The sequence below is a fragment of the Gobio gobio genome, assembly GCF_949357685.1.
Source record: "Gobio gobio genome assembly, chromosome: 7".
Taxonomy (NCBI): Eukaryota; Metazoa; Chordata; class Actinopteri; order Cypriniformes; family Gobionidae; genus Gobio; species Gobio gobio.
Genome location: NC_137103.1, coordinates 5,808,519 through 5,825,245, shown reverse-complemented (window position 1 = coordinate 5,825,245; position 16,727 = coordinate 5,808,519). Strand labels below are relative to the sequence as shown.

General features: G+C 40.1%; 1 protein-coding gene across 1 annotated transcript; it reads left to right on the top strand.

The window, feature by feature from the left end:
- Positions 1 to 2,941: 2,941 nt before the first annotated feature.
- LOC307128684 (zinc finger BED domain-containing protein 5-like) lies at positions 2,942 to 5,213 on the top strand (the record flags this gene model as incomplete). The annotated part of the gene is made up of 3 exons (XM_079820627.1): positions 2,942 to 3,444; positions 3,569 to 4,106; positions 4,980 to 5,213. 3 exons carry the CDS (start codon positions 2,942 to 2,944, stop codon positions 5,211 to 5,213), a joined length of 1,275 nt encoding a protein of 424 aa, XP_079676753.1.
- Positions 5,214 to 16,727: the final 11,514 nt, after the last annotated feature.

Sequence of the window (16,727 nt, the reverse complement as noted above, 5' to 3'; positions counted from 1 at the left end):
CAAAGATCCAGGCAAGACAAAATTAAACATGTATGCTAATTACTTGCAAAATAATGCCTACCACATTAAAAAATCTGCCTGTTTAATGCGACATGTAAACTATATCGTTTATTTTGCAATGACTAAAGCGCTCAATCCGGTGGTGGCTAGAATCCAGCGCTGACTGGAATCCGGAATGGGAAGTTGACAAGCCATTAAAAAAGTATTGACTTAAGAACCACAATAAATCATGTTCATATTCACTCCGGTGATGAATTTTAAAATTATTTAAACTAAATATTTGTATAAAGGTAAAACGTTTACATATTTAGGCATTAGCTAATCAATGCAATGCCTAATGCCAAAATGTTTTCTTAAAAGCCCTATTCGCACGGGATTTATTGCCTGGTGACCTCTAGTAATTTGTAATAATTGCGGAGGTTGTTTGTGATCTTAATCCAGTGCGAATTGGCCATGTCTGTCATGTATAAAATTACCCCGCGAATGACCTACCATATTTCGCCGAACACACCCTTTGATAATATTAGTCCCATGCTAATCGCCATCTCTGTGATTTGGACGGTCGTATATAACTTTTGCAAGGTTTTTTGTTTCCTGTGAGCATTTGTATCCACATTTTGTGAAGAATGAAGGCTGCATTCATAACGCGCACCGTTATAAATCCCTGTGCGGCTGTGCACATTATACTTTCACTTTAGAATTAGAGCCAATTTGGGAGCGAAATGCTTGAAAGGTGTGTTCAATATTATTATTAATGAAAAACACAAAAACAGAACAATACAATGACAAGCTCGCTTAAATGGGCGCATTTACATTTAGCTTTAATCTTCTGCATTCATATTGTCAGTTCCTCACTCTTGTGATAAATGAAATCTCCTGCTGCTGGTCTGTGCTCAGTTCAGTTTTTAATTGTAACTTCTGTTCTCTAACTGAACTATTTTTATTACTAGGTTATACAAAATCAAAACGACGGTGGAAAAGTGATGTAGCTAACCGGTGTAACACCGACTATCGCAACCAGAGGCCAACCAACATTGATTGGGGGCCCCAGGCAAAATTAATCAATGAGGCCCTATTTAAAAAAATGTTTAATACAGCCTATCTTCATTATCTAATTTTTCAACATACAAAAAGTAGTCAAAACACATAACAAAACCAAAACAAAATTTTTATAACAAAAATAAAAAAAACTAAATAAAAGTGCTTTTTGTTTAATTAACAAAATGTCAATCTTCATCTTCATAAGAGAAGATACAATACAATATCTTCAATAACACAGAACAACCGTCATATTTATAACCAATTGTCACCTTAAAAACGGTGCTTTGTGTGGTGGTGACAGGAACAAGAAATTATCCGACATATAGAAATATGGTTATCATTTTAATCACTTTATTTTATTAGTTTATCAACTAGCCTATGTTAACTCAAACTAATTTAATGTAGAAGAGCTGAATATACTTATTAGCCTACTAATTAAATATGTTTATTCTTGCTAGAAGCTTTTGTTTTTATTTTACTGATTATGAACACGAATTAATCATGACAAACCAAATTAGTTTTAATTTGTAGGCTATTAATTAGGCTATAGCCTACCATTGATGATAGCTGATACCAAGGTATTTAGGCCTATAATTATAATATTTATTTTATTCATGAAAAATCATGATTATATAATTTTTTTATCGAAGGTAGGCCTAAGGTTAATGATTAGAGGCCTGTGAAATCCATTAATAATAAATAATAAAAAAAAATATATACATTTCAAATTCCGCTAATTTTTCCCTCTAATTCCGTCTTAATTTTTCTGGATTCAGTTTTTTGGACTCCATTTTAATGGTTAAATATTGTTTTAGTAATAAAAAAAGCATGTCTAATTAATTTAAATAATGAAACCTATCAATTTAACAAAAATGACATCTTTAGGGCCTTATGAAATAGCCTGTTTCCCCCATCCAATTCCGTTTCATTTTTCAAAGACATGAAATATTAATTTAATTTAAATTTGAATCATATGAAATTAAACAGTTTTTTGTCAATGTACTGCACTGAGCTTTATTGATAAAATTAAAACATGGAAGAGAACGTGATAATTCCTTAAAAATATAAGTTTTGATAATATTTTATTATTAGTATTATTACATTGAGACTTGTCTAAATTTTACTGTACAACAGTAATATATTTCTGTCAAATTAAAACGAACTTTTATTTTGACGGGTGGCCGTTTTCTCAAATGAGCGGTAAAAATGTTCAAGAAGTTACTGTCAGAGCGGTTCATGTCAGGCTACAGAGGCTGAAAACACAGCGAGTGCTACAGTGTGTGTGGGAACCCGCGTAATAAAACCTAAGTGCAAACATTACCGCTTTAATGTCCATAGGACTATTATAGCCTGAGAGAGCCGGAAGTTGATTTGTTGCCCCTACCAGTTTAGAATAGCATATTTTAAAATGGGTAAAGAAAAGAAAAAACGGAAAAATACTTTTAAATGGTGGTTTTATTAACCTGTTTTAAACATGTGTATAAACAGTCTAGTGCAAATTAGATTTATTTTTAAAATAAGCCTACACATTATTAATTTATTGTTCATTTTATTTAACATTTTTACATAAAACAAGAATTGAACAACAATTTTAAATGTCTACTCATTTGTCCATTTTAACATGGTTTTTTAAAACATTTAAAAAAATGTAATAAAATAGCTGTGAGATTTAGTCACTTATCAGGTCAAAAATCAGTCTACAGTGCATTAAAAAAACGGTTAGTCCACTTTTGCGCGGCAAATACACCATAATAAAAAATTTAGCAAAATGGCGCCGCCGAACAAGAAAAAATGCAGACAATATTCCCTTGAATACCTCAATTACGGTGTCATACCTTCTCCCACCAATGCGCAGCTTCCGATGTGTTTATTGTGTGAACAAGTTTTTTCAAATGAAGCCATGAAACCTTCACGTCTGAAGGAGTACCTTATGAAGATTCACCCAGACAAGGCAGATAAGGACCGTCCGTTCTTCCAGGCCTTAAAGGACAAACACGGTAGAAGAACCATCAGCAGTCTCTTCGCAAAGAATAGCAGTCAAAATGATAGTGGGCTAATAGCATCGTATAACATCTCCCTGCTGATCGCCAAATGTGGACACCCATTCACAATTGGGGAAAAGTTGGTGCTTCCTGCCATTAAAGAGGTCATTTCTACCGTGATGGAGCGCGATCCCACACAGGTGCTGAAATCCATCCCACTCAGCAATGACACCGTGGCACGCAGGATAAATGAAATGGGCGCAGATACAGAGGAGCAGTTATGTGCCATCCTGCGGGACTCTCCATTCTGCCTTCAGTTGGACGAGACAACCACCGCTGACAACAACGCTCTGCTGATGGCCTATGTCCGTTATAGGGCCTCAAACAGTCACGAGATGGCTGAGGAATTTTTGTTTTCCAAGTATCTGGAAACCGACACCAAGGGCCAGACCATTTTTAACACGCTTTGTGCATATCTACAGGAGAAATCAATTCCAATCTCTAACTCGCATGTGCCACTGATGGTGCCCCGCTATGGTTGGCAGGTACCGTGGGTTCACCGCTCTGCTGAAGGAACAGGTGCCGCATATCCTCACAGTCCACTGTGTTTTGCACCGCCACAACCTTGTGGCCAAATGCACCAATCCAGTTCTCCATGAGTCTCTCAATATTGCAGTCAAAGCAATAAATAAAATAAAAGCCCATGCCCTGAATAACAGACTGTTCCGACAGCTGTGTCATGAAAATGATGAGACTTTTGAGCGGCTTCTTCTCCATACTGATGTCCGCTGGCTCTCAAAGGGAAACTGCCTTGCTCGTTTTTGTGAGCTGTTCGACAGCATCGTCGAGTTCCTGGAGGAGGTTGATGGAGCTCTCGGGGAAAAGGTTTCATCCAGCCGCTGCAACATCATGTACCTCGCAGACTTTTTTGAGAAAATGAACGATGTCACGTTAAAGCTCCAAGGAAACGACATCACGCTGGTCAAATCCAAGGCGGTTATCCACAGTCTCACCTCCAGGCTAGATCTCTACAGGCAGAGTATAGGCAGGAAGCAGTTTGCTCATTTCCCACAGCTGGCCAAGGTGATTTTTTTTTCAGAAAGATATAACAGGCACACTATTAGCTATAATTAGCCTAATATATTTTATTTCCATGAATACCATATAATTGTAATGAATAGGCTATTATATCGAGTCTGAAAATACAGACCAGAGTCTGCACAGGTCCGATTTTGTAAATCCGCATTCGACCCGTTTTCCAACAACAGCACTAAACCCGTTCAGGTTTTAAAAACCTTTCCCAACCCGACCCCCTTAAAATAGAACTGACACCCGACCCGCTCCCGCAATAAAATCAGTTTAGCATATTAAGAGACCAAACTCAGGAAACATAAAAATACTGTACGATAGAACTGCTTGTGCTTGGTTTGTTACCACAGTTATCTGCGTGCTTAACTCAGCGATGAAGTTCCACATTTGCGGCTCCTCCATCTCGACGACTGCACGCAGTGCGGCCACAAATAAACTGATATGGATTTGAAATTATTTTATCAACTTGAAATATAGGCAAGGCATATTTTTGTATATGCATACTTTTAAGAACACATCTACAACATGCAAATATTTTTTATATAGGCCTATATTCGTTTGCACGTGACCGGTGTTTAGGCCCGTGTTTCTCCCTTGTCCGACCCGCACCCGTATCCGACACAGTAGGATGTTTTTCACCCCTTTCAGCAATATTCGCGGGTCACCCGTCGGGTATCCGCACCCGTGCATGACTCTGATACAGACAAAGTCTAGTAGGCTAGGCTACGCATTGCCTTATAAATATAAATAAACATTTAAGTTAAATAAGAAAACAACGAATTCAAAAGTCTAAAAAAAAAAAAAAAAGTCTAAAACTATTCACGGAGATAAAAGAACAATTTAACTGTAAAATAATACTCATTACAGGTGTCCGAGGCTCTTACCGATGACCTTCTCATAGTTTACACTGACCACCTGAGGATGGTTACGGACGACATGGAGATCCGCTTCAGGGACCTCCTTAACCTTGATGTTCCCAGTTGGGTTGTGCAGCCCTTTCAAGTGGATGTGATCGATTGCGAGCCCGTCATTCAGGAGCATCTTGTCGACATCCAGTGCGATGACGAAGCCCAGGCTATTTTTCGCGCCTCTGGCTGGTGAAGCATGTGGCTCAAATATGCCCAGCGGTATCCGGCTCTCTGGCAAAAGATCAAGCTGCTGATTCTTGCTTTTCCAACAACATATCTCGTTGAGCAGGGATTCAGCCAGGTCATCCACATACAGTCTAAGTACCGCAATCGCTTGGACTTGCCTGAATCAGGAGCACTACGGCTGAAACTAACGTCTCTGCAACCTGCCGTAAAGAAATTAGCAGAAAAACATCAAGCACAGGGCTCACACTAATTTTCGCATCAATTTAGCTAATTCGAAAGTTCAAATGTGCTAAGAATGCTTCTTGTTTGCTGACTGGCTGTTTGCAGTACAGCTGCTGTTAATTAAATTTTGAATGTCAAATTTGTAACCGTTGCATTTTTTGGCTGCTCCTTGCTGATTGGCTGCTATTTGCAATAAGCCACATAATCAAATTTTGAATGTCAAATTTGTAACCGTTACATTTCATTAACACTGATATACATTGATTTATAATTTGAACCTCCGATTACTTTTTTGCACTCTGGGAAATTAGCCTATAATAATATTCCCACTGTCTATTAGCGGGTTCTAGCCTACTGCTTTACGGATTCCGGGCTTTCTCTGTCCGTGCAATATGCACATAGGTTACTGGAATGAGCTCGGATTTCTAGCGTATTTACTTGAATTTCTTAGGTAATATCTATGGGTTGACCCACTTCAAAGATGGCTAAAATCAGAATTCGAATGGACTGTGAATAAATCGAACTTGACGTGCGATGCCGCGCTGACTGACATTTGCGCATGAATCAGTCACGCACAGAGAAATATTGTTAAAGTTAAGTTAACAAAATAAGTAAAACATTAACAAGCAGAATAATACAGCATCACAATGCAAATTTTTTAGCTATATCTTTTAACAATTACAGGATTTTGAAAGACAAAAAGATGAACTTTAACATGAACCATAATTGACTTTTACATTATGTCAGCTGTCACTTAACTTTGTGCGAGGCCTTGGTGAGGTGCGAGGCCACTTGACACAGCCCTTGCGACTCTGTGTGGAGGTAGGCCTACTGTGCTACCGACTCGAACCAGTCCGGGGCGTTCACCATTGCTTTTTTTGCGCGTGTAAATGTATCTTTACAGAAGCAATGCGCGTGTGGTGCGGCGCGCTAGTTATTCCAGGCACACCTATGCGAGATGAACACTCAACTTTTCAGAATGCCGGAAGTCAAGTGCACAGCAGGTCATGTGACAAAAACAAACCGATGATCAGCTTCAGCCTTTCCGTATAACAAGCTCGGCCGAACAGGTGATCATAGCTGAACATTAGGGCAGATTTTTATTTCTCTTCTCGCAAGCCCTTTTGGAAAGGAGAAAGCAGCGCGGCCGCGCTATCCACGTGTTCCACGCAAACACCCCTAATATAATGCCAATATAATCACTACTTATAGGTGTACCGTAGTGATTCAGGATAAGACAAAAATACGGTTTGGAAAATGGTTTCATGATGCACTCGCTCATTATATAAATTTTGTACATTTTAAATACAAAAAAGTTACGGATTTAATAATAATATTAATAATAAGAAGGACAATAATATTGTGAATAATATACATATTATTATTATTACAACAGAATAATAATTAGCATACATAGCTCTTTTTTGGTGTGTGTGTGTGTGTGTGTGTGTGTGTGTGTGTGTGTGTGTGGAGGGGTGGGTGGGGGGGCGTTAAGGGACCTGGATAATGGATAGGGGGCACTGGCCCAAAAAAGGTTGAGAACCACTGGTCTAGAGGTAAACTAGAAACAAACAACAATAGTTAGAGGAGACGTTGATGTATCCGACTCCAGACCCAGAATCACGACACCTTTTTGTTTCTCCAAAATAATAGCCATAAAGCAATCTTTTATTTAACAGACAAAAGAGAGAAGCAAACAATAAAGTGTAATGAGTGAAAATAATAAAATAGATCCGGAAATGGGAGCCCAAAAATAACAAACATAATAATCCGCTAACTGACACGCATGTGTGGCAAAGGGGTGGTTACAATGGAGGGAAGAATAAATTGGTACTCAAACTTCCAAATTATTTTACTAATTTCAAAAGAAATCGGCTACGCCACCCAGGATTAACCATCCCGGAAAAGCCCAAGGTTCGATTTCTCATGAAATTAACAGGAGGCGTGGGTATCTTGTATGAAAATTGTACATCTTTATTAAACAATAAATTAGTTAGTTAAAATTAGTCTCATTCAATACTTACACACAGCGGTGGATCGTTTCTTTCAGAAATGAACAGCTTGTCATGGAGAATTATTCCAGGATTATTAAACGCGTCTCAAAATGATGTAGTTGAAGTAGGAATGCAGCACTTGATGTGTTAGTTTGAGATGATGTGTGTGTGGGCGTCGCCTCCGGAGTCTCACCTCTCAAACCGAGCAATGGAGCAATGAGCAATAGAGCAATGGCTATTTATGTGAAACAGGTTATACTGAAGGAAGTGAGGATCAATATTTTCATGTTTCACTGATGCATCACAGCGAACAGGTGTGCTTTGCGGTGCGTTATGTACATGACCATAAAGGCGCGCTTCATTCTGCTCTGTGATGTTCAATCAACAACAGGAGAACAGCTTGAAAACCTAGTAATAAACTTGCTGAAGGAGAACCAGCTGAAAGTTGAGGACATCCATGGCCACGGTTATGACGGAGCAGCCAACATGAACGGGCCTTACAAAGGACTACAGTCCAGAATACAAAAGCAAAATGAAAAGGCATTATATGTTCATTACCATGCTCATTGCTTGATTCTTGTATTAGTGGAGAGTGCAAAGTCAAGCATACACTTTGTCAGTTTTTTACAGTAGTTGAAAAACTTTACACCTTTATTGCCAACTCCACAAAACGACATGCAGCTTTTGTTCAAACACAGCAAGCCATGAATCCTGGCCTCATGACCTAAACAAATAATGGGAGAAGTTTGTGGTCAGCTGTTTTTTGATTCGCAGACCAAACATTGCTGCATCCAAATAATCAGACCTGTTTGGCCTTTTTTCTACCAGCTTGCTCAATGTTCTGTAAAAGAAAAGAGAGAAAAGAAACATGGTTCACCTACCAGTCATATGTTTATTGTACAGTTAAACTACACTGTAAAAAAGTAACATAACATCAACAGTAACTTACTGGCAACAAATAGCCAGCAAGCTTCTGTATTTTATTGCATGGATAAAATGACTGTAAATCTGTTTACAGTAGTATATTTATACTGTAAAATTAATTACAGTTCTTGTTTTTGCTCTGTATTTTAAAATACTGTAAAGTTACTATGTAGTATAATTGATCACGGTAGTTTTTATATTCACATATATACACACAACATATTATAACTAACTACAATCTATTACACGCTTAAAAAAAATGAAATATAAATACAAAATATTTCTTACAGGGATATTACTGATTATTAGATGTCACGCCAATTATGACAACTGTAACATTAGATCCACTGAAGGCGAGTAGCAGAACCCAAGTGCAGTTTATTTACACTTAAAACATGAGCAGAAACAAAAACAAAGACTTAGCTTGACTAAACTTGACACAACATGAACTAAACTAGAGCAGAAACAAACTCCCCAAACAACGGGTTACAACATCATTCAATAGTGGACAAGGACACATGGCAAACATTAGGGCTTAAATACACAAGGAGTAAGACAAGGGACAGCTGTGAACAATCAAGACAATGAACCAATGACAGAACAGAACCCACAAGACTAAATTAATCAATGACAACATGACACACGAGGGCATGGGAATCACATGACAACCAGGAAACAATACAGTAAACATGACAAAATAAGAACATGAAACAAAATCAAAACATACGTGACAGATCCCCCCCTCTATGGGCGGCTCCCGACCCCAACAAAACACAATGAACCAACAAAAGTCTAGGAGGGCGGTATTGGGGGAGGGATGGCGGGCCAGGCCTGTGCAGGGGGACAGAACATGGACCCTAGCATGGCATAGATGGGCCTGGGAGCGTGGACGGACCTGGGCCATGGAGCGTGAGTGGTTCAAGGGACCATGGCAGTGCAGAAAGTTCAGGGGACCAGAGAGCCACGGCCTCTGTGGTCTTATGCTGCCTTCACGTGCTATCAGAATTATTGTAAATACGAGCTTCCTAGGTAAAAATTGCACATGAACACCCTCTGATGTCGTGTTTACCACTGGGAAGTTCGGAAATAATTTTGATACCCCAATTCCCGAGATGGGCATGTCATAAGCTTTAAACATGGTGGCGGGGAGAACTTGACTGCTGTGGCAGGTGTGATTTTATTGTTTTTTTCCAAAACAGCTAGGTCGTCTTGTCTTGACATTAATGTAGTACATATTTACATGTAAGAGTAATCATATAAAGCGTATTGTATGTTTGGTACACAGCGAAAATAGCCTGCATTTGACTGAAATTACAGAATCTGCAGAAAGCGGACTATCTGGAATGTTTGTATGGTTGTCGGTGCATGGGAGACTGCATATGATGTTGGTTTTAATAAGATTTTCCCAATAAATAGGCAAGAATAACCTGGTGTCCACTATGATTCCTGTTCACTCCGACAACAAAGCACTTGAATGCAACAAGCTCGTAATCACGACTTCTAAAGTGGGAATTAGGAAATTTCAGATAGCACGTGAAGGCAGCATTAGCCAGGTACCTAACACAAGGACTAATGAGTAAGACAAGGGACACCTGTGAACAATCAAGAAAATGAACCAATGACAGAACAGAACTAAAAACCCACAAGACTAAATGAACCAATGACAACATGACACAAGATCACATGAGGGCATGGGAATCACATGACAACCAGGAAACAAGACAGTGAACATGACAAAATAAGAACATGAAACAAAACCAAAACACACCGTGACAACAACACCCAGAAGTCCATTTAAAAACCTTTTTAAAAATTGAATTCATTAAACTGTAAAAACACTCCAGATTTGACAGGGCCAATGCAGATCCCAGATTTTTGCTGCCTATAGTTTCTCCAATTCTTACCATCCTGGACATCTTCCAGTGTATCTGATTCTGCAGCTTGCTGCATTTTAGTGGTGTTGTACTGTTGTCTAACTGAATGGTGACTTAAAAAGGCTTTAAGTGTATCTTTGACAGACACATACTTACAGAAACACTCTTTTCCTTTGGCATTAATGCCTAGATAAATCTGAGTAGGCTCAACACAATATAAATTCCTCTTTAAAAAAGTCTTCATAGTTTGATCCGACCTCTTTCTTAGCTGTCCATCGTGTTCGAAGATGACGCTTGCCCCGGGGATGGGGGGTGGGTTCAGCGATATTGCCGCTGGTGCCACCTCTCGTGGGCGTTGAGTCCGATCCTTGAGCCGCACACTCTTCCGCATATGGAGCAAGGGAAACCAGACACCGGGGGGGTACCAGTCGCCTTGGTTGGTTTGGTGTATTTGAGAGACTGCAGTGGCACAGGTGACCAGGCTGATCAGTCGAGTGCCATAGATTCGAGCTGCGTGAGGGGAATGTTTGCTTGCTTTAGAAGGTCCCTGTTGTAGTCCTTTAAGCACTCTTTTGCCCTCCAGCGGAGCGCTTTGCACCCATTAGTTGACTGTAGAGGACTTGGCGGGGCAGGCGGTGTTCCGGCATGCGTACAGTGTGCCCTATCCAATGCAGATGTTTTTTGGCCACACCTGCTTCCATGCAGATTGAGTCAGTATTGCTGAGGATGGCTTTGTGGGGGATTCGATCTGACCCCTGATTGTACATCTTCAACAAATTTTCCTTTGAGAGCCCTTCAACTATGGTTTGGATCCTATCTCTAGGTATCTCAAGGTTTGTCAGTTCTTGGCTTACTTTTGCCAGTACATGTGCCATCCCGTGCTCATGTAAATCCTGAAATTCATCTACTAATGCTGATATTGTGGTGGCTGGCAGCAGCATTTTTGTTTGCATTCTAAGGTAAAAGAGGGCCAAGTTAGTCATAAGCACATCTCCTCTCTGCATGAGCTGAAGTAGTCCCCACAATCTCTTCACCACAGATACCATTTTCACCACAGATATCACGGCCTGAATATTTTTTGCTTATGTGAGAGAGAAAAGATGACCTAACCCTGAAGTTTTTCTTGCAGCTTTGAAAAGGACATTCAACTGCCTTGCCATCTCTAATGTGCCATTTTAGATGCTCACAAAGACAAGAGTTGGATATGGATGTGGAAGTGTAAGAGCATCCATAACCTGGCATGTCATATTAACACCACTGTGATTTGTCAGCACATGGTGTAACCACGGCATGGTTGCAATACATATGTGTACGAAGGCCAACAGCAGTTTTGAAGTTACATGGACACTAGAAAATCCACAAGATAATCTATAGTTTTCAAGATTCCTGTGATCCTGGTCTTACAAACTCTGGAATAGACTCTACAGAGTCCTGACACTCTTTGCGAGGGTAAGGTATTTCTAATCTTATTTCCAAACAGTTTAAACTTTAGATACAGTACTTACCCATCCATATCTGGTGACTTCACCAAGGATTTTTACCCGTAAGACGAAGAGAAACATATAAAAAGGTTACACAATTTTTACAGTTTTACAGTTGATTTCATGTCTTTATGATCTTTTGAGTTCAATAAAATTAGAATATTTCATACATTTACACTAGTATATTTCTTCAAAAGAATAGAATGTAAGTTTCACAAACTGAGATTTGTGTCATGAAAGGGGTATTTTCATAAAAATTTTAAATTAGCTCATTTGCAGGCGGACCACTGTAAGGGTAAACTCTGATTCCTCCTTCACACTATAAGGAGAATGCGCCTTCTGATATTCTGTTTAGAGAAGATGATCCGCTTGTGTGAGGACCAATCCATGGAGTCCTGTAGCTCAGATGAACGACAAATGGGTTTGCCTTATTGCCTTGGAATAAGAAAATATTAATAGAATATTATATCATAATTCTATAATAAAGAAAGCAAACACTACAATGAGATCCCAGCTCTATCAGGGTAGTCACTGTGTGAATCATTCTCACTAGATACAACAAGTCTTACCCAAGTTCGACATGCAGTGTGCATGAAATGTGTAAAAAAAACAACAACAAAAAAACAACAATGTGTGGACTTACCAGGCATACTAAAAACACATTCTTATGAAGGTCCATTACTTCGGACACTGGATGGTAATGGCGGGTCGGGAGTCTCAGGTGGCCATGGTGGGTTGGGAGCCGTGGGATGTCATGGCGGATCAGGAGCCCCACCCACATGTTCCCCACCCATATGTACATAGCCTGGACTGGAGCGGGCTCTTGGAAAGCTGGAGCGGTCTCGTGGAGACTTGGAGCAGATTCTAGGAGACGGCTCATGGAGTGTTCCTGTGGCTCTGGCGAAGTAGCGGCCATCTTGGTTTCGCGGTGGCCCTCCTCCTTGGCCGTTTGGGCTTTGGGACAGGCAGGACAATACGGGGAGGCCCACTGGAGGTATAGTTGGAGGAAACTGGCTGTGGGTGAACTGACCAGGCCACGTGTTTCTCTGAGGGGACCGGACGAGGAAGACACTTATTCTCATGAACCTCTGACTGTTGCTCAGAAAACGGTACAAGTATATCAACAGATGTATGTGGTCATCACATTTACATTTACTAGGGATGCACCGAATATTCGGCCACCGAAAATTTTCGGCCGAAAATGGCCCAAAAGTGCATTTTCGGTTTTCGGCCGAAAGACTTTTATCACCGAAACAATATGGCCGAAATGTTGTGATGACGCAAACAGAAACCGCGACCTGCACGTGCTTGTCTGAAGCAACATGTCCGCGGTGAGGACGTGTTTCAGTATATCTGAGAAACACCCACGTCTGCTCCATGCACAAGCACTGACAGCGAGAGCTCATGTTCTCGATGAGAAGAGGACCAGACTTCACTGTGAACCCGAACGGTTTCTGAATGCAATCTTTAACAGTGGGCATGTTTTAAGCGCGGAACACACTTCAATCTGGCGGCGGCGCGCGCGTGAACGCGATCATCTGTGAGCGTGATCGATCATCTCTTCCTTAAGAATAAACATGAATGAACATCTAAGGTGTGTTGTGGGTACATTAGGGTACACAGGATACATTACAACTTACTGTCACGTATCATATGTGGTGTAATCGCTAAATCAGTGTCTCAACGGCGGAAAGACCTCACTATAACTGCTGTAAACTAAACAGTCATGTAGCATCACATTTACCTCAGGCAGTCATTCAGTGTCCACATCTGTTAGTTCACTAGAGAAATCAACTCTTTCACTAAATATATGACCTATATTAGCCGTTATATTCATTATATTCTACTTAACCTGTTAATGATATATTGATTATTTCATGTATGTTTGAATAAAATGACAGACACTGTGTATAAATGATTATATTTCAACAACGAATTGGATAAAAAAACTATTTTATAATTAGATTTAGAAGTTATTGCAAAAACTGCCTTATGTGAAGTTTACATGTTTGTGTACTATGTTATTTGAGTGTTGATTATTAGACCTAAAAATACATAGCAACTGAATTTAGGCTAATAGTTTGGGCTCTGTTGTTAATGTGCAAGTAAGGGCTCCCTATATAGTTTAGAGCAATATATTCTATAAACTTTTAGTTATAATTTAATTCATTTAAGGACAGATTTTTTTTTTTCAGTAAACCAATAAAAATAAATAAAAAGCCATTTTGTAAAACTGCTGTACCGAACCGTCAGTTTTGTGTACCGTTACACCCCTATTCTACAGTTAACATATGGACTATGGCAGTCTTTGTTTTGATACACTATGTTGAAGGCCTACAGAGAAAATAGTTGTATCTTTAAGCAGTTGCACTTGTTCTGAATCTGAATGCACTTTCTTGTAGTAGTCCTACAGAGACTACTCCTACTCCTACTCCTGATATCGATATACCATCCCTCATCTGTTGCACTGTTTGCTGTACATTGAAATTCCTGCCGAAAGCAAGTGCCTGTAAAGAGGTTACTCATTTTTCTGTCACTGCTATACAGTACAGCCCTATACAATGAACAACACTTAAATGAGTGCATGGAGATGTTATTAAGCCTACAAGTGGAAAGGAAGGCCGTGATAATCATGGTTGTCAACACTTACCAGTACATGTAGACAGAAATTAAATGTTGAAATAATGACACATTTAAACAAAACAAAACAAACTTTCTATGACATTGGTCATCGTCAGGATTTTGGGTATTGATGTGATGATCAAAGGTTCACTTAGTGGAGTTACCTCTGAACATTCTGTGTGCAAAAGGCCTCAGATGGTGTGAAGCTCAGAGGAAAATACACATCTGAGGGGAAGACTGCAGGCGGTTTCTTTCTATCATAGATGTACCTAAACATCCGAGACTGGGCTCCATCCTCTTCCTCAAAACCTTCCACATAGGTGGGAAAATGTTGTGTAATGCTATCCTCCTCCACACTTCTGGTTTTCCGGAAGAGTGACCTTTCCATTTCAAATAGGTGCCACTTTGCAACATTTGTGTGAAGGCATGACTGCCTTGGTTTGGCACAAGGTCAATGCCAAGAAGTGGTTTTGGCATCATATTTAACCATGACTCGACCAAGCCTGCTGTAGAAGGAAATGTTGTGCCCGAACACAGAGTTGTATTTTTCGTGGCTGGGCCCACAAACGGTCACTAGGCTCCAGCATCAATTGCCTCTCTCTGCTGTGCCAAACATCTTTTCCTCTCCAAACCATCTCTATCGTCGAGCATGGTCTGCAAGACTTGCTCTGTCAGTAAGGGAATGTCCCTTTTGGCTGGTCGGCAGTATGCAAGTGACTGAAGGTGATGGTACTCATAGGAACGGGTATTTGATCTTTCTGCAAATTCTGTGTTAAGTCTGCAGATGTCAATTTCACATGTTGTTCTTTGTTCCGAGCCCCATGTCTTTTTGATGACGTGGATCGGAGTGCTAGCTGCTGAAAGTGATTTGGCTACCACATGGTTCCGAGCGCTAATGTCCATTTTTATTGGTGTATGTCGTCTCAGAATATGCAGCCTTACATTTTCCATACAATCATACACCTTGACTTGAATGTTTTGTCCCTGATCCAAAGAGGGGTACGCAACTTCAGTTTGCCTTCAAGAGTAAGATGTGATCATGGTATGGAGAACATTGAGGTGGCTTGACTCATGTTGAGCAGAAGAGGACTGAACAGGGGGAGTATCATAGCAGGACAGTGTTCACAATCAGCGGATAGAGAGGCTTTGGGCTTAACATAATAGTATCAGGCCAAAAAAAATCACCACTAGATGGTGGGCCAAAACATAGTCAAGGGATAATTTAAGAAATGAATAGATGAAAAATGCATTTTTTAACAGTAACATACTGTTACAGTGACTTTTGTAACTGGTAGTGAGGTGTTGCTCTGTTACAAAAATTTGATAAATTAATAAAGCTGTAGTGACACGCAACCAGTGTCTTCATTCACACACTGGCAACACAGACCGCCTTGCTAAAACACACATATGTGGGAGATGCAGAATGGATAAAAATAACTTGAATAAGCCCATTAATGGCATGTTTGAGTCATGCTCTTAACGAACTATGTTTTATTTCCTCTTTCCATATTGTGAATAATAAATGTGTATTTTAATTTGCTTGTTACACAATGGAGCCTTACTTATTGTAATAATTATTTGACGTAGCCTACTTTTACACTCAGAATTATTCCTTGTCATCCTCACATAGTAAACTGCATTTTTTTTTTTATTGTTCGCGTGCTGGAGGTATGAGATTAGATTGTGTGCAGTGATGTTAACATTTAAGCTAGCCAGTGAGAGAAAATGACACTATCAAAGAGTCAAAAGAGGAAAAGAGGAAAGTGAAAATATGGCATACAAAGAAGAATGGAAAGACAACTATGCGTTCATCCTACCTGGTTTTGTGAATGCAAAGCCGTTGTGTCTTATCTGCAATGAAGTTGTCACTGTTTGTAAAGAATATAATATCTCAGACGGCACCACGAGACGAAGCATGGCACCTTCAAAGTGGCACGAAAGCGCAAAATGGAAGCACTGACAGGAAGCTATGCACACGGCTGCAGGATCCTAGTGCGGGACCTCACAGATCAACAGAAAGTGACAAGTGTGTCCCTAAAAGCACGACACGAAGGCCATTCACTGACACAGAGGTTTTCAAAGAGGTTATGGTGAAAGATTTGGAAGAACTGGCGGCTACTGACAAGTCGATGAAGGCTATTATTGCCTCTGTGAAACAGGTTCAATCTGCAAGGTCCGCTACCCGGCGCATAGATGTGCTGTCGGATGCTGTGCAGGAAGTTATAATCCGTGTACTCAATCAGGCAAGCTACTTTTCCCTAGCCATTGATGAGAGCACTGACAACACAGATGTAGCCCAGATGTGCGTCTGTTAGATACTTTGATGCAAAGGAGTTCAGGGAAGAGCTGCTTTCTCTTATTCCATTAGAAGGGCACACGACTGGGCCCGGTTTTGCCACCAGAG